At 39.3% G+C, this 22551-nt stretch overlaps 1 protein-coding gene across 1 annotated transcript in view; it reads left to right on the forward strand.

Moving 5' to 3' along the window:
• Positions 1 to 661: 661 nt before the first annotated feature.
• ANKH (ANKH inorganic pyrophosphate transport regulator) overlaps positions 662 to 22551 on the forward strand; it is a 168468-nt gene continuing 146578 nt past the window's right edge. Inside the window, exons 1-2 of the mRNA XM_069101417.1 lie at positions 662 to 794; positions 1327 to 1472. Of these exons, the coding sequence (XP_068957518.1) occupies positions 1377 to 1472 (96 nt within the window). The 5' untranslated portion in view covers positions 662 to 794; positions 1327 to 1376. The remainder of the gene's footprint in view (positions 795 to 1326; positions 1473 to 22551) is intronic.

Here is a 22551-nt window from a genome sequence, read left to right on the forward strand (position 1 = left end):
TCTCTCTCTCTCTCTCTCTCTCTCTCTCTCTCTTTTCTTTCTCTTTCCTTCTCTCTTTCTTTCCTTCCTTCCTTCTTTCTTCTCTCCTCCCCCCCCCTTTCCCCCCCTCCTCTCTCTCTGGTCTCTCTCCTTTCTTCTCTCTCTGTTCCTGTGTTTCAGTCCCTCTCCTCTTTGAGGGTGAGCATTCATCTTGGGGAAGGGCAGAGGCCCACTCAAACTTCTCCGCAGCCTGGGCAGCGCGGCGCACGGAAGGAGTCAAGTCGGGGCACGGTCCCCTCCCTGCCGCGAGCAGCTCAGGCGCCTCTGGCACGCCAGCCCCGGAGCTGCGGTGGCCCGGCTCGGGCATTAGGAGGAGCACTGAGATGACTTCGCTTTCTTTCCCCTTCCCTCCTCCCACTCCTCCCTCGCTGGCTCTCCGCTCCGCTCTCGGGCGGCAGGGACACACATACACACAAGCACACACACATACACCGCGGTGTGTCAAAGCCCACGTGTTTCCAGCCCGAGAGAGCGAGCGAGCCAGCGAGAGGCCGGGCAGACGCACGCACCGAGCCGGTGGAGGAGGTGGTGATGATGGTGGCGGCGGCGGGGGGGTCCCCGGCTCGCAGAAGAGAAAGCTCCGGGCCGCAGGCGCTGGAGACTCCCGGGCCCAGCCCTCCTGGGGCGGCGGCGGCGGCAGAGGCAGCCCGGTGACAGCGGCCAGAGGTGCCCGGCGCGGGACCCGCGGCTTCCTGCAGCTGCAGCGACGCCCGAGCCGAGCGAGCCCCCCACGCATCCCCGCGGAGGAAGAGGAGGTGGAGAGGTGGAGGAGGAGAAAGAGAGAAAGAGGAGGAGGAGGGCGAGGAGGGAGAGGCAGGCTGCCCTGGCCGGCCCCAGCCCCGCGCCGGGGCTGGCTTGTTTTTGTTTGCGCCCCACATTTCCTCTGCGTGGTGGCGGCGGAGCCTCGTGCGCGCGATTATTTATTTATTTCCGGGCCCCAACGCTCTTATAATGGAGAAGCTGTCAGCAGAAATTGCTGCTGGTGGTGGGGGTGCCGCCGCCACCGCCGCCGTCCCTCCTCTTTTTTTTCCCGGCAGATCATTGTTGTGTGGGAGGGCAGCGGGGATGGACTTGATCTTTTGGATTTCTTGCTAGAACAACACCAGGCGGCCCAGAGCCGGGAGCAGCAGAGGAGAGCTGCCCCTCGGCGCTGCTTCATCTCTGAGCTCAGATCCTCCCCACCCATCCTCTTTCTCTCCTCTCCTTCTTTCATTTATTTATTTATTATTATTACACATTTTTTTCGCTCTCTTTTTCATTCCCTCCTCTTCCTTCACCTTCCTGCAGAGTCTCTTTGCTGCGGCAGATGTGTGTGGGGTCACCACACAGCTGGGACTATGGTGAAATTTCCAGCACTCACTCACTACTGGCCCCTTATCCGGTTCCTGGTACCTCTGGGCATCACCAATATAGCCATCGACTTCGGGGAGCAGGTAAACTCACGGCGAGCAACGCGGCCCCTTCTCCCTTATTTCCCCTAGAGCAATGCAACCTTCAGCTCGAGCACACAAGTAGGATGATACACCTAGATACTGCTTCTTGAGCTGTGCTTTGAGATCAATACAAGCTCCAGGGCTCGCATGTTCACGCTGTGCACCCCACCCTCCCTATTCCCCTTCCTCAGAAATTGGACAGTCCCAAGTGGCACACCTGTTTTGCATTTGGTCCTCGTTAGCAGCCTCTGCCCTTGGAGGTTTATTTCTTAGATTCAGAGACCCAGATCTGAGTTTGCCTATAGTGAGTGGAGAGCCTGAAAAGAGATATTTTCAAAGAGAAAACTAAGGAAGACTCAGTATAACACAGGTATATACACAAACTCATACTTATGGGATAGTTACCCTGCAGATTTTCATTTCTAAGTAATATATGACATTTATTTGTTGGAGCAAAGAGGTTTCTTCCTGTCTCTATAACCTGAATGGTATGTGGTTGATTTTGCTACTCACTTATGTAGGGTGATCTTGTTTACTGTCCTTTTAAAATTGTATTACTATTATTATTCATTAGACTTTTTTCAGTTCTCTGATGAATGTCGAACGTTTCACATATAAAAAGGGAAAGGTTTTGAGTGCACAGGAAGATTATGTAATTTGTGGTTATATAACCCACTGATCAGTATCTTAATTAAAAACTAGTTTTCAAAGGCTAATACTGCTAGATTTGTATTTATCTAAGGGTGATAGGAAGAGCTTTCTGTTGTAATTTTGCAAGTCAATATCCGAAGTGGAACTGGTATTTTAAAGTAGGAAAGGATTACTTATAGCCAAAATAGGTACTGTTAAGTTTACCTTTGGTCACTTTTTTCTTCCCCGAAGTGGTGGAATGGAGAATTCCTATCTTTGTTTTTTATGCTTCCCCCAAAATAATTTGTCTTTTTTTTTTCACCCATTTCTCTTTCTCCATGTGGCGTCATTGTAAATGAGTGCTGCAGCCTCCTCAGGCAGCCAGTGTGGATGGGTCCCTGCACCGGTTGGAACCCCTGACAGGGAGCCAACTTATTCTGCAGATTCTAATACTAATAGATAGAATTTGTGAGGTGATGTCGTGAGGGACCTTTTGATCCTTCAGATGCCATTTCCAAGAATTCTTTTTACATGTCAGAGCTTTACTCTTAGTGGTCAGTTTATAAAAATGCGTTTCTTAAAGACTTGTGTTAGCCCACCGAAGATAACGTGTTAAAAAGTATACTTGTTTTCAAAATACTTTTGGTGAAACCAAAGGCTCAAGTGTTAACCTTCAGATGATAACAACCTGCTTGGATTAACTGCCCTGTTTTCACAATACTTTTGATTCATTGCATCTGCATAAAGCTGTAGACTTTCTGTGATGCAGCCCAAGGGAGCATTTGCTTCACTTAACTCTTTGGAGGGCATTTACATTTAACTCATCCGATGCTCCTCCTATCAACCAACCTTAGGAGTTAAAGGAGTTTTTATAGGTGGAAAATTTTGGATTCATTTTTTAAGTTCATTCTAATTACGCACCTATTTCATCATCTCCTTACTTTTGTATGATAGTAAGGATAGGGAATAGCTGCTATTTTCATTGGTAAATCACATCTTTTCTCTTCTTTCCAGGTTCCCCCTCCCCCATCTTCTGGCTCATTCTCATAAAGTATTTGTTGGCTTCTTTGATAATTAACTGGCACCTTTGGATATTTCCTATGTTTTTGTCAGTTATTAGGTAGGAAATTTACAGTATAATAACCTTGGCTGCATCATAGGTTGCCTGTTCACCTGGAATTTTGATTCTCTTAAGACTTCTGATGATCTTTCTGAGTTTTTCAGCATTCCAAAACTGAAACCACAGTTTTAATATTTTTTAAAATTTTATCCCTTATGCTATAGTTTCCCTAGGAGCATTAATTGATGGAAAAGAAAAGCCAGTATGTTGGAATAAAATGGGTGTGCTACCATATTGCCTAATGACTGCTTTAACCTAATAAAAGGCTGTTCTAACATGTGAGAAGTGATTTTCCTAAGACCAAAGGACTAAAAAAGATCAACGTGGGCCAGATATGAGGCAATTTTGTAGGTGTCTTATCTGAGTAAGAATGATAGTACAAATTCATTATTAAAATTCTAGCAACCTGAAGACAGGCCTGTACCTGGGTAAGGTACTGTGGTATTAAAGAGGACCCCCAGAAAAAGAGGGACAGCTGCTGTAATCAAATGTTGGCTTGGGATGATTGCAACTTAAACTCTGGTGTGCCTGTGAAGAGAATTACCTGGTTCTGATGATATTGTTATCACCGAGGTGGGAGGGCAGACAGGAGAGGAAAATCATTAGGTTGCCAAAGCCTTGGTTTGCCTTCTGGTGTGAGTTGATAATTGTTTTGCAAAATGGGGGATGGCACATCAGTGAAGGGGGAGGGAGGTACATTGCTACCCTACTGTCAGGGGAAACAGGACAACTGAAGACTAAGCTAGTCACATGGATAAGAGGGAGAGAGCATTTTACCATTACTTATAGCATTCTAAGACAAACTGAAATCAGGGCCACCATAATCTGCAGTATCTGCCCCCTTCTTTCAGAGGGGAAATTGGAGCTGTTCCAGACAGCCTATTTTTATCAAACATCTGCAAATGAACAGCTACTTCTATCATCAAGTTCTAAGGTGATTGACAAACATCAGTCTTAGAATGGATTTGATGTATTGTAGGGGAGTGGTCATGGGGGGAGTCATATAAGTGGAATGATGCATATTTCAAATTAGTTCATGCTCAAAGTGAGATGTATAATAATAATGACCTCTAGTCCACATTTCTTCTTGATCTTGCATTCTAGCCGCAAATGCTTTAATACTGATCAGGAAATGCAAAATCATAACCCACAATAAAATATTTTATTGGCTTATTTAAGCCCATTACTTACTGGGAACACATAGGCTACATAAAATATTTTTCTAAATTTATTTTCTTAATACTTTGAAAAATAGAATCAAGAACTTTTTAGTTGGTTCATATTATATAAAATATGAACAGGACTTTAAAATATAAACCAAATTACATGTAATCCTATTGAGATCAGAGGAAGCTGTATTCATGTGACTTTGTAAAGGAACTATATATTATTCTAAGTCTATTAATGGCATATCTAGGTCAAGAAGAGCCATCTAATAATAAATATACCTTCTATTTCTTAATGTCTTATGTAAACATTAACAATGAGGGAAGTATATGTTCTCAATATAATGCTTATGGAAGTAACAATAGCACAACTAAGGAGAAAATAAAAACCTCATGCAACTGGTATAGAACTCAAACCTTTCATTTCTTACTATATTTCACATCATGGACACAATACAGTATTAAATTTTAAAACTGTTACTATTATTAAAATTGTGAACTTTCCCCCAAAAATGTGTGTAAAATAAGTTGATCATCTGAAGTAAAAATATTTTTTAAAGTATGTTAACTAGTGATTAGAGAATGAGATTGGATATATCATTTAGTTCAAATGTTGTTTTAAGACATGTCTGACTTTTTGTGACCCCATTTTTTGGAGTTTTTTGCCATTTCCTCCTCCAGCTCATTTTACCAATGAGGAAACTGAGGGCTAAGTGACTTGCCCAGGGTCACACAGCTAGTAAACATGTGAACTCAAAATGAGTCTTCCTGACTGTCTAGCCCAGCACTCTATCTAGTGTGCCACCTTACCATACAGTTGAAACATTATTAAGTACCAAATATGGATAAGGACTACTCTAGGTCTAGGTCCATGAGTAGATGAATAAGGAAAGGTCCCTGACCCTCAAGGAACTAAGCCTAGCAAAGGAAACAGAGTTTGTGCACAAATTACAATCATGTAAAATAGAATATGTGTGTAGGAGAGAGCAAGTGTTACGTATGAGCTGAGGATGGGAAAAATACTTCACATTAGGAGTATCACTAAAATGGGATGATATTTTGTTCATGTCTTAGTTGCTTAACACTTCTTATAGCAATCACAGAAATCACTTAGGAAACAATGTTTTTGCCCTTGTTTTCTAAATTGAGTTAGGCATTATGAAGCTATGATTATTTCCAATATCATTATACACACACACACACACATATTCACATGCCATACAAACATGTACCTGTGTATACAAACATGTATCTGTGTGAGTGTGTGTGTATATATATAATATATATAAATATGTATAAAGTTTGTACAGAGTTCTTTTCATATTGTTCCTCTTGTTAGATTGTGAATTCCTTGAAAGGTGGAATTTTTGCTTTTCTTCATCACAGCCCCTGTGCATAGCACTATATTATATAGTAACTGTATTATAACTATATATGGCATATATTAGGCACTTAATAAATGTTTAGTGACTATGACCTGGCCAAGATCCCTTAGAAATCTAGAGATGAGTCTGAGGCTTCTTGATTCCCAGTCCCCTTCTAAATTTAACAGCCTTCACTATTTGAACCCAAAGCATTTAGCAGATTCAGGAGAATTCTGGGAAGGCTCCTGTAGGAAAGAAATGTTTGTGGAAGAAGAACCTATGAAAGGAGAGCTAGTCTTTTACTCTAAATTATCCTAATAATTGCATCTTTTTAGTTTTATTTTTAAACTTGCTAGATGCAGACTTTGATGAGAGCAAGAATAAAAGCAAAACAGGTAAGTGGTAGAAAATGAGTATCTCTCCTAATGAAATAATTTCACAGTCATATGGAATCAGCATACCAGTCATATAGCATTTTTAATGCACATCTAATTTTAAGGCATTTCACATTTGATCCTCACAACAACCCTAGGGGTAGGTGCTAAATGAGGCCAGGCAAAGTTATGTGACTTGGCCAGGATCACAGAGTTAGTATATGTCAGAGGTAGGATTTGAATCCACATCTATCGAGCAGATCACTTTTACATGAAAGTAACACATGGCTAAGAGGATAACTAGGTGGCACAGTAGATAGAATGCTGGCTCTGAAATGAGGAAGAGCGGAATTCAAATCTAGACTCTGACACAGTAACTAACTTCAGCAAGTTACTTGACCCTTTTTTTGACTCAGTTTCCTCAGACATAAAATTTGAATGATAATACCCGTTGTGAGGTTGTGAATTGTTGTGAGGATGAAACGAAGTAATACTTATAAAGCACTTAGCACAGTGCCTGGTAGGCCGTAGGTACTACATGAATGCTAGGTATTGTTGTTGTTACTATGATGCTAGGGTGTGGAAATGTGTTCACATGTGAAATGACTCTTTGAAAGTATCATTATATGATCTCCTTTCCCCAAGTTTTAGGACCATTTAAAACCAAAATTTTAAAGGAAGCAGTGTAATGTATTAGCCTTAAGAGTATATGGGATGGAGGTGGCTAGGTGGCACAATGAATAGAGCACTGGCCCTGGAGTCAGGAGGACCTGAATTCAAATCCAGCCTCAGACACTTGACACATTTACTAGCCGTGTGACCTTGGGCAAGTCACTTATGCCCAATTGCACTTCAAAAAGAAGGAAAAAAGAGTATATGGGATACAGCTATTAGAGGCAGATGCCCTACATTAGGTCACTTCATCTCTGCAAGTTGTCATTTCCTCATCTATAAGGTGAGGGAGATGGGATAACAATACTTGTACTACTCAGGTCATAGGATTACTTTGTAGATCAAATTAGAAAAAGCTATAGAAAGTTATTGTAATGGAAATGCTATCAGTTTTAAAGCAAACAAAATAGACAAATAGATAATTTAAAAGATAACTGAAGAACAAGCAGAGTTTCTGGACTTGTCTTTGATGACTTTGAAAGGAGTAGGGTGTGGGCCTCTGATTTCATTGGTAAAGGGTACTCCCAGATAAGGAAATGCCTTTTACCGAAGCAAGTCACACCTCTTCTGCAGTTGATAAGCTGTTGTCCAGAGCCCAGAGGTTATATAACTTGTTTGGGGTCTCTGAGTCAGTTTGGGTCTGAGGTTCCACATGAAACCAGGTCTTCCTGGCTCCAGGGGCAATTTTATTTCCACTTTGCCCCATTGCCTCTAGAGAACTTTGAAGGGCATAAGGGAAAAGTGAAGATATTTTCCACTTGGGCAGAAATTTGTCTGATGTAACTCATGTCAAGGATAAGTTGATAGTTGTGTTATTATCAACTCTCTTTCAGAGTGTGTTAATATTTCTGTTGTTTTGAATAATTCTAAATGATTCCGTGAATTTGGGCAGGACTGATTTAGCAATTTGAAAATTAGTTTATTCATAGGTATGTGAACGGCTTGTGTATTTGTACTCTGAAGCATATAGATATATAGTCAATAAAGATATTGTCTTTCTGTAATATTGTAATATTGTCTTTCTGTTATAATATTTAATAGTGGGGCTCTTATTAAAGTGCCTTTGGTCTTTCACTGTAAGAAGAGTCTTGGAGAGAAGGTTAAGGTATGTTGTGCTGTAGCTGAAGGAACACTGCTTCTGTAGTATCAAAACCCAGGTTCAAGTCCTGCCTTTGGCATTTGTTGCTTGTGTAGCTTTGGACAGTTCATTTCATCTCCCTCAGTGTTAGTTATCTTTTCTCTAAAATGAAAGAGTTGAACTAGCTGGCCTCTGAGATCCCTTTTTTAATTCCAGATCCATGATCCTATATTTGAAAAAATACAATCTAAGGGAGATAGGGAGGTAGAGGGGAGAAATGTCTAAAGAATAGCTATTAATAAATGTCTTACAGGACAGGAAAGGTTGTTTAGTAAAAGAGGGGCTTAATTGTGCTTCCACTTCATGGAAGACAGAATAAAACAAAGGGAGGAGAACGGAAAGGTTCAGTGGAAGCAGGAGATTGATGTTACAAAACAGAACTCCCTGAGAGTACGGGACTCACCATCACTATATGAGGGTCTCCCAGAACAGCAAGTTCCTTGAGGACAGGGGCTGGTTTATGCTTTTCTTGTACTTTAACAGAGTATCTGGCACATAGTAGACATTCAACATATGCTTGTTGACACTTCATGGTACTGTCCTGTTATTCTAAACACCACACGCTGGTCAGGCATGTCTTTTCCCCTTGTGCTCAATGACCACTTCACCAGTGAAGAGTTGACTGCTCTCCAGCCTAACTCAAAAAGAACTATTTTTTGAATATTCAGTTGCTATTTCCTTACCACATGTTTGTCAGAAATGTTTTTTGTATGTGTTTGTGTGTCTGGCTGCAGATAGACCTGTTTTACTTCCCCTGGATTTTACAACAGAGGGATTTCAAGGGCTGTGGTATCACAAACCCAGAATAATGAGAAGGTTGGCACTTGCTTTCTCAGTGCCTGGCCTCCTAAGTAAAGAATAAAGAGGGATAGCAGGTATTCCATTCATAGGAAGAAAAAAAAATTAGCTCCCTGGTTTAATTCCTCATTCATGAAAGCTGGTGAAAAGAAATGAGGTCATACTTTCCTAGAGGCCCATATTTTAACAAGTACATTTGCAACAGTGTTAATCAGATAAAAACTAAATTTGATATTGGTCTTTCCATTTTTCTGTAGATTGACTTATAAGTATATATGTAACTGGAGTAATAGAAATGTAGGGATACCTGGTTAGAATGATTTTAAGTGTCATTTGCTTTTGTTTGTGTATAGAAGGTTGTTTGAAGATTAACTTTAGCATTACTTCCTCAAAATACTACTTTTTTCTAAGCATACTTTCCAAGAAAAATTTTGAAACATTTAATGAACATTGAAATATAGTTTCAGCAGTGTGTAAAACTCCTCTTCCTCTGAGTTCAAATCTGGCCTCAGACACTTACTGTGTGAGCCTAGGCAATTCACTTAACCCTGTTTACCTCAGTTTCCTCATCTGTTAAATGAGATGGAAAAGAAGATGGCAAACCACTCTAGTATCTGCCAAGAAAACCCTCAAAGGGGTTATGAAGAGTCAGATACAATTGAAAAATGATTCAACTGCTAATATACTGCTAATAACTCCTAATTCTTATTTTTTAATTCAGAACAGTGTGTTATCACTTACGGCACTGTTCAGATATGGAGGCTTGTCTAGTTTTGTGGTAACAAGAAATTATTTGTTAACAAATTTATGTGCTACCACTTCTCTGATTAGGAAAAAGGAGATATCCATTCATTTTGGCATGAAAAATATACTTCTATAGAGTGCTTAGAAGCACAGACTTGATCTGAAAGAGTTAATGTGCCTTATTAATCACCTTTTATAGCATACCAGGGAATAATTGAGGCTCTGTCTTTGTGAAACATCTGGATTAAAAGTGAAAAAATTCAGTCAGTCATCAGGTATTAATTTAGTACCTGTTTTGGGCCTAACACTATGTTAGGTGTGATGGGACAAAAAATATTCTAGTAAAATATCCTTTATTGTTCATCCGTATGAAGTTTTGTTCTTTATTTTTATGCTACACATTTCTTGATATACTTCCTCATTCCCATAGTTGGCCCTTAAAATAAAGCAAAGCAATTGACAGGAGCAGCCACTAATATCTGTAACATTTGACATCTCTAGTTTCCTGCTGAGAAAAGGGAGGATGCTTTAAATTTTTTTTTAGGTGACTGAAAACTACTTCTTTTAAAAGCACCACAACTTTCACTTGTTTTAATAATTTATATGGGAATTTTCAAAAGTTTATAGAATTAGAGCTGAAAGGGACCTTAGAGGCCATAGATTTCACCCAGAATCCAATTTTCTATCTGAGGAAACTGAGGCACTGTGAGGTTAAGTGACTTTTCCAGAGTCACAGTTCTAGTAAGTGTTGTCCTGAGGTAGGATTGAAATTCAGATGCTCTTAATTCTGAATCCACAACCCTCTCCACTATGATATGTTGCTTCTTCTTAGGTTATACAGCATACTTTCCTGCAACCTGAAATAGTTATATTTACATCTACACAGATATAGAGGTATAGAACATAATTTAAACCTTTCCTGATGACCTACACGCATCACTATGAACATATTTTGCTATTATACAGCCCCAGGGCTACTGAAGTATGTTTTTCTCTGCACTAGAGTGACTATTATGTTTTGGAGATCTGCTTTTTTATAGCTGTCTTCTCTCTTGATGTTAGAACTTTGTCATTTCTTGTGACTTCCCTCTTTTTCAACTTCCTTCTTATAATCTACTGTGGGCCAAGAATTGAGGTAAACAAACTTAATAGAATTATATCTAAGGTAAGAGTTGATAGCCCTTATTAGCCTCCTCTGTGGGTAAAGTTACAGACTTTGTGACATGCTGGGATTTTCAGGGCACATTCTAGCCTCTCGAGTTCTCAGCTATGGTTGTTGTATAAGGCACAGTCTGTGCTCACAAAAGACCTTCATAGTCTAGTTGAGGAGAAAATACATGAAATAATGAGACAATAAAGTATATTGTAAACTATTTGATTGTGTACTGTGGTCTCTTAATATCTCATAAAAGTGCTGTTGTGTTTGGAAACACAGACAAGCTGAATGGCTTGGTCAGCTCTATAACTAATAATAAACATGGTGAGAAAGTATATTCCATGAATTTAAGATATCTGAAATTATATCTGAATTCAGATTATAAATGCAGTCATTTTGGCTTTGTCACTCATCTGTAAGAGTTAGATGTTGTTGTTTGTTGTTGTCGAATCATTTTTCAATTGTGTCTGATTCTTCATAACCACTTTGGGGGTTTTCTTGGCAGAGAAACTAAAGTGGTTTGCCATTTCCTTCTCCATCTCATTTTACAGATGAAGAAACTGAGGTAACCAGGGTTAAGTGAATTGCCTAGGCTCACACAGTAAGTGTGTGAGGTCAGATTTGAACTCAGAGGAATTTGAACTCAGAGGATTTGAACTCCTGTCTTCCGACTCTATCCCCTGTGCCGCCGAGTTGCCCTAAGAGTCAGATACTAGAGCCCAACTCTATTTCCAATATTTGATAACAGTATATATACATCAAACAGTTTTTTATAAGTTACTGACTTTCCAGAGAAAGGTTATAGTTATATTTTCAGATCCAAAAGGATATTTTTTTTTCTAAATTAGAACAAAAGTAGGTCTTGAGAAATAGCTTTTTGCTGTCATCAAACTGGGTATATCTCCATTATCTTGTTAGAGGAAAGACTCAAGTTAGCTAATGACTGGCTGTCTGGCTTTGCTTCTAAGTTAGCTGAGGCTGCACTTTTTGTGTTTAAGCTAGTTAGCAGCAGGTCAAGGTTACTTAGTGGATTTCTATAGCATTTTGTTAGCATTTGTGTAAGGGAAGGCATTTGACAGCCCTGTGGATTTAAACACTAAAACAGCTTATCCTTTTTTATAAAAGTCACGGAAAAAAACTATTGCCCCAAGAATCAATGGATGCCTTAGTTATTAATTTCATCACCATCTTCATCATCAAAAGGCCGTGTTAAGCAGTTAATCATGCATTTCTTTGCTAAAGAACTAAGGAGACAGATGTCTGGTGAGTACATCTGTTATGACATCAGTTGGTAAAGGAGCTTGAACTACAACCTTGACCCTTCTACTATATTCAATTAATTTTAACACATAAATTTTAAGTTACTATGTGTGAGTCATTGTGCTTACTGTTGGTGATATTTTAAAATGCTCCCTGTCCTCAAGAAGCTTACATTCTACTCGCTAGTGATATGGTCCTGAACAAATCCCGTTGGCTTGCTCTGCCTGTTTACATGTATACAAATTGAAAGGGATGGACCAGCTGGTCTCCAAGCTCCCATCCAGCACTACAGTATTCATTTTGAAAGCTGACAGAGGAAAAAGTATTGGTTCTACCCACAGATATGAAACTGTAACTTTCATGTAGCTCTCCAGGTTAATTTTCTGCCACCATCGGCACTTGCCTTAATAATAATGACCTTCATGGTTCTCTGTGATTTCTAATAGGTCTACCAAGCACAGTCAGCGGCCCCTGTTTAGGGATATCCTCAGCCTCACTGCCACCCTCCCATTATTTTCATAGCATGAATTGGAAGACTTAAGGAAAAGTACCTCTTCCTAATGTAGTGATAAGACTTAAGGTTTTAAAAGTGAAGTAATAGTGAAGATGAGTCTCTGCAAACCAGAAACTGAGGGAAAGTAAGGGGGACAGTTGGTGGGTTAGTGGGGTGACCAAGTTGAAGGAAATGAGCCATGAACCAGGAGCAATAGAAATCAGTTACTCTTTCTTTGTAGCAGATTATTAACACATGTTATTGGTCTTCATTCAATAACTCAGACGTGGGCAGTGGGTTTTGTAAAGGAAGTAGAGAGAAACATTTTGGGAGAAGAAAGCTTGGCATTTTCTACATAAAATAAGGTCTGGTCATTATCTGACTGGGGTAAATTATTCACCCCTGGTGATTGATTTTTTTTTTTTGCTTGATCTACTAGCTAACAAAAAGTAAAAATATCTACATTGTCAAAAGCATAAACTTTTCAGAAATTCTGCATAAAATTTAGTAATTATCTAGCAATAAACATGTGCAGAAGAATACTTGTAGTTTCTGTGTTAAACATTTTGGCCTAGGTGAAGTCATTTTACAATTGGAAACCTACATGTGAGAAAAAAGAAAACTTTAGGATATTCTTTAATCCTGCTTTCAAAGCATACAGGAACCCAGTATCTCTTTTAAAGAAGAAATGCAAAGTAAAAGAGGGGAATAGTGAAAGTATACATGTGAAGTAACAGATAATAAAAATAATAGCTGTATCTCCAGTGACATTTAATTGGGAAAGTTACGGTCCTCAAGGCTCAAGATGGTATGTAGCATTGTAAAGATAGAGAAACCAATAAAGAACCAACCAAAAGGGGTTAAAAAGGAAGATGGACTTTCCACCTCTGTACATATTCAGTTAGTAGTGATGTCCCAGTAACTGGAAAGACTTTGATCTGCAATGATAAATAATATTCCCATCCCAACTGAATTCCATAGTTGTCATTTTGTTCCTCTAAAACTTTATGCCCTTATGTTCATGGAGTACCTTCATCTAAAGTTCAAAGCCCTTAAGGTAACACTCTAAATTCTTCTTTGGCATTCCAAGGAAATATGGAACAGGTGTTTATTCCTTGCCTTTGTTCGCGTAGGTTACATCACCTGGGAGGACACCTGTCAAATTACCCAGCATGGAATGAGGTGTACCTCGTTCTTCTTCCCACACAGAGTTATGCAGCCATTAGCTACATTGCACCAAACAGGGATGACAAGTTCATTTAGCACTATAGAAGGTCAACCCATAGAAATATTTACCTGCTTAAAGCTTTTCACTAGACCTTCTCATGCATACCTAGGATCTTAGCAATGATACTTGAACCTTGGTAACTGAGACAGCAGAGTACTTTTTATTCTTTGATTAAACCTTTTTTATTTGCCCACAGCCTGGTTTCTTTTTGTTTGAAATTATTTTCTTCAGGGGTCCCTAGTGAAAAAAGCTTTTCCAGTTTTTCAGACACACAGTTTGAAGCATTCCATGTAACTCATGTTTTGGATAAGTGTCTGTGAGAATCATATAGTACCTAAGAAAGATGATGCTCATACTTTTCCATTATTCTATCCAATTGTCACCTATTCTTTTGTTTTTGTTCTGTTCAGGGAAATATAGGAAACTGGGTATAATTTATTTTCTACATAAAAAGTATTTTTGTCATACTTTGATTATAGTGATTTCTAATTCTAATTCTGACTTTAAATCATGCTAATAACACCAGTGCACTCATAAGTTAATTTAAATGTGTTCGAAGCAAGTATATGTTCAACTAGTGCAACAGACAGCTTTTCTCCATGAGATTTCCCCCTCCCTCCTTAACATCTTTATAATAGTATTCAACACTGCAAATTATAGCCTGTCCTTCCCAACCCTTAAACCATGGAGGGGTGAAATCCATCTTTAGTTTCATTTTTAAAAATTTAATGCATGATTATGCAGAGATCAGTGACCTTTTCTATAATTTAACATGCTTAAGCTGTTTGAAAACTTTCATTCTTTTCTATGGGCAAGTCTCCACAGACCAGCTATTTTCCCTGTATTTGGTGGGAAGAGAAGGGAGCAATTGTATTACATTCAGAGAAAATACCTGTTATTGCATGTCCTTAGGCATAGAAAGAACTCTGAATGAACTATCTGCCTCTAGTAAAACTTCCCACACTTCCATACACGTGTGTGTGTGTGTGTGTGTGTGTGTTTAGTAGGGAGAGGCAGAGGTGGTGGTATGAAGGGGGGGGAGAACCTAGAATGATTCTTCTGTTTACCTCCTACCAGTCCTGATCATTATTCCTGGCTAACTTTGACCTAGCTTCTTTATCTCACATTCATTTAATGATTTAGGGGACAAGGGAAGAAGAAGAAAGGGAAGGGACAATCGTGTTTTTTGGGATCTTTTTACCCTCTGGTTCTAAAACATGAGGGCAGTTTTCTTTGAGAACTTCCTGGAGCATGATTTCTAGGTTCTTATTTTGACCATGGCTTTCAGGTAGTCCAATAATTTTTAAATTGTCTCTCCTGGATCTATTTTTCAGGTCAGTGGTTTTTCCCATGAAATATTTCACATTGCCTACTATTCTTTCATTTGTTTGGATCTGTTTAACAGCATCTTGATTTCTCATAAAGTCATTAGCTTCCATTTGCTCCAATCTAATTCTGAATTGAGCTTTTGAGATTCTTTCTCCATTTGGCAAATATGGCTTTTTAAGGCATTCTCCTCATTGCCTTTTTTGAGCCTCTTTTGCCATTTGAGTCAGTCTGTTTTTTAAAGTGTTATTTTCCTCAGTCAGGCTGTTGACTCTCATTTCATAATTTTCTTGCATTGTTCTCATTTCTCTTCCCAATTTTTCCTCCTCTTATCTGCTTCTTAAGGTCCTCTATGGCCTGTAACCAGCTTGTATTTTCCTTTGAAGCTTTTGATTCAGGAGTTCTGACTTCATTGTCTTCCTCCTGTTCAATGCTTTACTCCTTTTTGTCCCCAAAATAGGAATCTAATGTTGGAATCTTTTATCTGCTTTGTTTCCTTTGCCTGGTCATGTCGCCCCTCAGTCACTTGACCCCTGGGCTTTTTGCCGCAGTAGGACTCTTCCACCAGACACGGGAGCTTTCGTCCCAAATGCTGGGGTTTTCTCAGCTGCTGGAGGTATTAGATGGGTACCCTCTCTGAGGCCTCCACATGCTCTGGCAAGCTGGACACATACCCCAGGACCTCCACCCTAGACTGCAATCCAGATCCAAGAAGGTTAAAGCAAGAGTGATTACCCCTCAGACTGGTGCTTGGTCCCCCTACACTCTGCAGGCCAGAAGCTGAAGCTGCCCTATGTAGTTAGCTGGCTGTGCCACAGAGGCTTCTCACCCCGGGGGCAAAAGCCACGCACTACCACTTACTGGGTCCCAAAGTCCAGACTGCACTGACCTCTCATTTTGTCCTCAGCATCTATGTATTGATAAATCTGTAAATGGCCACAGCTGCTGCTGATCTGGAGTCCCTCTGGCCAGGGCTGGTCAGGCCTGCCCTGGGGCTAAAGCCTCAGTATGGGGCTGGGCTCAGCTCTCAGAGCACTGTGCTGGCCGATTCGTGCTGGCCTGCCGGGCTGTCCTCAGTGGGAGGTTAGCTTCTCTGTGTCATTTTGTGCCTTCTGCAGCTCCAAAGTTTGTTTAGAGTACCCTTTTTACATGAATTGGGGAAGGTGGAAGCCGGAGCCGTGGAGAGGTCGTGTTTCTACTCTGCCATCTTGACTCCACCCCCCAGTTATGTGTTTTTTAAAGAGATTCTCAAGGATTCAGAATTGCAGGAGCAAAAGAACTCCATTAAAGTTTTACCTAACATTGAAGCTTTGATCCTCTTCACTCCCGGTCCTCCAATGGGCACTGAGTTCAAGGAGAAGTAAATTTATATCTTGGAGAATGCCAGAGAACTTCAGCAGGATACAGGACTAAAATTTGGAAAACTAGGAGAGCCCAGCCCTGGCTTTGCTATTTATTTGACTAATAATTTGAACAGACTACCTTGACTTCTAGTTTGCTCATCTGCTGAATAGTGACAGTATTTAGCCTATCTAGTTCATGAGGTTATTTTGAGAATTAGCTTGGGTAATTGATGTGAAGCACTACATAAATAAAAGATCACATTCGGTACTTTAATTGAAGTATAATTAATGCTACGTTACCTAGGACAAAAGATGTAGAGCCGAAGGGGACCTCAAAGGCTTTATGCTATGTAAAGTTTAGGGGGTATTATTTATTGATAATAATAAATAATAATGCTATCCAGAGTATCCTTTGCATCCATCCTGGTCAGACATTTCCATTGGCCCATGAGCACAAGGGCTCCTTATATGTACTTAAGCCAGGAAAAGGAAAAATTCTGGTTTGTAGAGGGAAGGCATGTTATTTACAGGAACAGACACTTGGTTAGCAAAGCTCCCTTATCTGAACCCACCCTTCTCCACATGGAGGAAGAGTTGAGTTTAGGTTTCTCCCATCCCTTTTACTCTGTATTCAGGTACAAGTCTGGATTGATTAAACACCCATTACATTAATTACGTATCTGTGGATTCTTCACAGAAAACAATCAGTAATTTGCCAAATTAGATCTTCTGTTAGATTATGTGGCCTCCCTAATAAATGGAATACTCAGATGACATCTGAGCATTCTGTCTAATCACCTGATCCATCAACTCACTTGCCGCCTCCTAGTCATGGGCAGTTTGTTTTTTGTTTTTACTTTTCGGTGGGACAAGCTGCTTCAGTGCACACTCTTGTTTGTTTGCATGCTTGAGTGGCTGACTTTTCAAGCTCTGCAATAGTTCGGTGTTTAGCATAAAAGATGTTTCCTCAAACTAGATTCAGCTGGGTTAGGTACAGGCAGAAGCATGTCAAATACCAGATGCCAAGAACATTTGGGCTTGGACTGGGTAGAAATATTGTTTTTGTCCCATTTTCACTTTTGGGAAAACACATCTACTTGTGGTTTTGCCCAGTATTGACTTTTCCTCCTCACCCCTCCACCCCCACTGTTGCTAGGATTTTAAGTGGTGCCCATGCATGGCGAAATTGCGACTAGCAGTGTTTTGCTTCCAGTTTGGGGTTGTGATTTCTCACCTGAGGTGCCACCCTGTTCTGCTTCCTTGACTTTAGATGCAGCATGGATGGCAGCACTTCTGCCCATGCTGACAATTACCACAGTGATGTATGTAACATGGCAACAACATGGAAAATGGTACCCTGATGACCTAAAGGCTGAAATAAATTTCCCGGAGTATATGATTTACTACCGTGTTTCCCCGATAATAAGACACTGTCTTATTATTTTTTTTGGACAGAAAAACACCAGAGGGCTTATTTTAATGAACATTGACAGCAATTTTAATAATTCTCCTCATATCAGTACATGTCTGTTCTAAAACTCTCCATCTGGCCTATTCAGTACTATTTGGGCATATAAAAATATGGTGTCATAGTGTAGTCATTCTAAAGTATCTACATTACTGGAGCTGAATCATGGATAACAGAGTAGGAAAAGTATTTTACCAAGTCACTCAGCCCAATCCCCTCGTTTATAAATGAGGAATCAGAGGTTCAGAGAAAAGTGTTTCAGTTGCTTGGGGTCAAGCAGTGATATCTCCCCCATGCACATGCTTTCTACTATCACCTCATCTCTGAATTGGCATTTGTAATAAAAAAATTTAATGGTTTTGATACAAGTTATAAGACTTTCAAAAAACACCTGCAACCTTATTATGTTCTGCTTAGGATAATATTACAATTGGTATGTATTTCCTGAGTACACAGCAGTTGATTGGTAGAGGACATGACCCAATGTCTGTAAGTGACAGAGGCAAGTCAACCAGAAATAACAAATTTGGCTTTGAAAGTATATATACTATTATATATTATTCTTTCAGTAAGCATTTTTAGGTATCTACTTTGTACAAGATCTGGTGCTGGGCGGGAAGGGGTAAAAAAGACAAAAAAAAAATCCCTGCCCTTAAGGTCATGTTTCTTCTGTAATAAACCCTATAATGACAAGTAACAGACTATTATCACAAAGTTTTTTTTTATCTATGATGTAATATAGAACATCATCCTTCAGATTTTATGTTCACCAACTTTCTAAGAAGACATTTTCTCATAATATCATGGTGGTTGGGTTCCCAAATTAGTTCAAAGAGGCTGGCTTATTTACCTAAAATACTGTATATTCGCAACAAAAAGAAATCATGGAATCAATCAACAGACATTTATTTATTAGGCTACTGATATGTACCAGACGCTGGGGATAGAGGTACAAAGAATGAAATCATCTATACTGTCAAGCTAAAAGGGACCTTTGAAGTCTTTCACCATAATGCTATCATTTTCCAGACAAGGCTGTTATATTTAATAGTTGCAGTGCCATTAATTTTTTTTTTAATTGTCTAGGTAACTGGTGCTTGACAAAGAACCAGCTTCATTATAAGAGGATGTTGAGACAAATGAAGACTGGAGATTGTGATGGGGACTTTGGGCATTATGAAGACTTTAAATGCTTATAGTCCTAATTTTATCTAATTTGAACTGAGACTTCTAACTTTATTTTTCCTTGCTGAAGCTATATACCTTTTCCCTTATACCATTCAGCTTTAACTAGCATCATTTTTTGGCTTACAAGTAGAGGGAGAGGACATTTCTTGAGGTAACTGAAATGAAGTACACTAGAAAACTCAGTTCACCATGTTTACTGATCTACTCCATGCAGAACCCTTTCTAGGTCCTATGGAGATGAATAAGACACAGTTTTTGCATGCAAAAGAAACTCTAGTTAGGGAGTTAAGACGAACATAAAAATACTTTATTTTCCCTTGTATTATATAATGAAATGCCATAAATAGTAAAAACTTAAATAGTAGGAGAGAATAAATAAACAAATAGAGATAAATCCTGGTGGGTGTGAGGAATTTAGAGAATTGAAGAAAGATTTCACAAAGTAGGTAGCATTTGAGCAGGACTTTGGAGGATTGATTAGATTTGTAAAGGTAGAAATAGGAAGATGTATAAATGTCTTTAAGGTATACAAAACGCCTCCCCCCTCGGGTACTTCAAGTAGTATTACCTCCATTTTACCAATCATGAAGCTTAACTCTTAAAGCTTGACTTTTTTCCCAATCGGACAGAAAGGAAGTACTTGAGGTAGGTAGGATTAGGACTCAGATCTGACTCCAGGTCCAGAGTTCTGTCCACTAAATCCCATTGCCTCTAAGTAAGTAGCATAAGTAGGATGATAGATTTATAGCTTTTAGAAACCTTAGAGGTGATACAGTCCCATTTCCTCACTTTACCAGAGGTGAGAAAAGTTGGGTTTGTAGGGTAGCAATGTCCCATTGGGGCCATGTTGTAAAGCATCTTAATTGCCTGAGCGAGAAGCTTGGGTTTTGTTGTATTTGTGTTCACTACCAACACACACAAACACTTTGGCCAATGAATATGCAGTAGAGATTATTTTGAATGAATAGAATGATCAGAGTTGCACTTTGGGAGGATGAATATGGTAGTTGTGTATAAGGAGAGATACAAGGTTATGTGCCAGATTTGAAGCCTGTTTACTATACTTCAAATGAGAGTTATTGAAGGACTTAACTAGAGGGGCAGTGACAGGAATGGAAAGGAAGAGAAGAATGTGAACATGTGAGAGAAAGAGGTCACTTGAGGACGGAATTAATTGAACTGGAAGAGATAAAAAACATAATAATGTGGGAGGAGGGGTGATGATGCACAATCACCTTGAAGGGAGAAGAGGGGAGGTGGCATAAATGAGACAATGGTAAGACTTCTTGCTTGAACCACCAGGTTAGCACCATTATACTCGAACAGCTTTCTTGAAATCTGGAAGCAGATGGGGTGTGACTGTAAGACCAACAGTCCTGGGATATGTGAATGGGAGAGGAGGTTGCATGTATAATATTTCACAGGTTGTACTCAGGAAATGCCTATAATCCTATACTTACAGTCAAACAGAATAGCTAGTTCTAATCTTGGGGGAATCCTTCATTGCATTGAAGTTCCATAAAGAAAAAGAACTCTTGATGTTTAGGCTTTAATATCTTCAATTTTCTTGTAGCTTTAGCAGTATTTGTTCAAAAATTCATATTTTAACTGAACTTTGGCCTTAAAATAAGTTTCCCTGCAGTGTAAGCTAAGTATTCTTTGCACATAGACAAAAGGTCACTATATATATTTTATATGTGTGTATATATATAAATATCTGTATTTGTATATGTATATATGTGTACACATACATACACACACATATGAATGAATGAAAATTCACTGGACTTAAAGTCAAAAGACCTGGGTTCAGTCCTCGTTTATTTGTGACCCTTTCTACTTAGAGCCAGCCATGTCATCTCTGATTTACTCATGTTTTATGCCGAGTGTACTGCAAAAAAAAAAAAAGTTATGTGTTCTCCCTCCTCTCTATAGAATTTGGGGTAGTTCTGTGGGTAAATGAGAATGACTATTACCCTTAACCATACAAAATAAGATAGGATTTAGAATAAAAAGTTATATTAGAGAAAAATTAGTCTAACATCCTCATCTCACATAGAGGAAACTGGGTCCCAGAAAGACTCTCTCAAGTTCACACGGCTACTAAGTGACGCAGGATTCAGTACCAGATTCTCCTGACTCCCAATCCAGTGCTCTATACCACACATAGATTACACTACCCTTTTTTCACCTGCTTTGGACCCACTGGATACCCAGGACTACAGTGCTTAGGAAGATGCTAGAGACAGTGTTAGTGGCAAGGTAGGTGATTATGGTATTATTTTAATAGTCGTTCTACAAACAAATAGCATGCATTTTGAGGTAAGAAAGCACAAGTTAATAGTCTTCCGTTCCTGCCAAGCCAAATTATGACTTCTGCCCTCTGTACCCAAGACAGTGCTGGTAAGAGAGTTCTTCTTTGTGTGAGAGAGAAAAGATGTCCTTCTTCTGGTTTAGAAATTAGATTTTCTTTTCTTTTTTTGCCTTTTGGAGGGCAATTGGGGTTAAGTAACTTGCCCAAGGTTACACGGCTAGTTTGGTTTAGAAATTAGAAGAGAGGACCACAGAAAAGTGGCTTCTTCAGGGTCATCATGAGTAATGGAGCTACAGTGAAACACAAACCCAGTTATAGTTGCCAGATCAAACCATTAGCTAGCATCTTCTTTTTCCTTATTTCTGAGTCTAAAGTTACAGTTCAGCTCTCCCCTGTTTACTAGGGAAGTCTATGTATTTCATTAATTAGGAGGACCAAATAGATCCTCTTTGGAGCTCAGCCCTGGCTTAGTGCTGTTTCATTGCACATTTTAAATATTCAGCCCAATCCCTGCTGAAGTACCATTAATATTCATATTTTTCCCCAAAAATACCCAATGTTGACTTTTAAATTTATTCAAACTACTTTTTATTTTCCTGTACCCTACATACATACCGACAGTTTTCCCCTTTCTATATGGCTGCCAAATTGTACTTTTTAAAAATCTAATCAGTGGGAAAATCTCAGCTCTAAGTGCTATAGTCATAAATTGACTGTCTCTTGGAAGATACTACACACTTCTTTGTTTTTTATACCTGTCATCAAGACATAGAATCTGCTCTTTGGTGGCTTCTTTCAAGAATTCATCATGTTCACAGTGTTGCCTGTGTGGGTTTCTGTAAAATGTCTGCTATGGTAAAGCCTTGCATTTGTATTACAGATCTACTGACTCTTCTCATTAATTCATGTAACTTCTGCATAGGCTAATCAGAATAGGGAACTAGAGATAAGGGGAGGGAGGTGTCTTGAAATTGAAGTGCTTTGCCCAAGTGAGGTCAGTGGTAAAAATTAATCTAGTTCTTCTGAGTCCTCCTCACCTTTATCCTTTATACTATACTCAGGCTCTAAAACTCTATAGAGTTTGTGTGGAAGTGAACATAAAGTAATACTGAACATCTTGTTTGGAAGGACGAAAAGGGGTGTCTTTATTGACTCCCTAAAAGTAGCCCACTTTGCATGAATTCTGCCCCCTTTTTGCTAATGAGGAAAAAGATGTTTTAATATACAGCTTTGCTGGGCCATGTTAGAAGCTGACAGTTTCTTTTTCCTTCTCTAATATTAAATCTTTAACAGTTTC

Source organism: Petaurus breviceps, unplaced genomic scaffold (assembly GCF_028583685.1).
Source record: "Petaurus breviceps papuanus isolate PSGF00001 unplaced genomic scaffold, PetGlider_PUasm1.0 47, whole genome shotgun sequence".
NCBI lineage: Eukaryota > Metazoa > Chordata > Mammalia > Diprotodontia > Petauridae > Petaurus > Petaurus breviceps.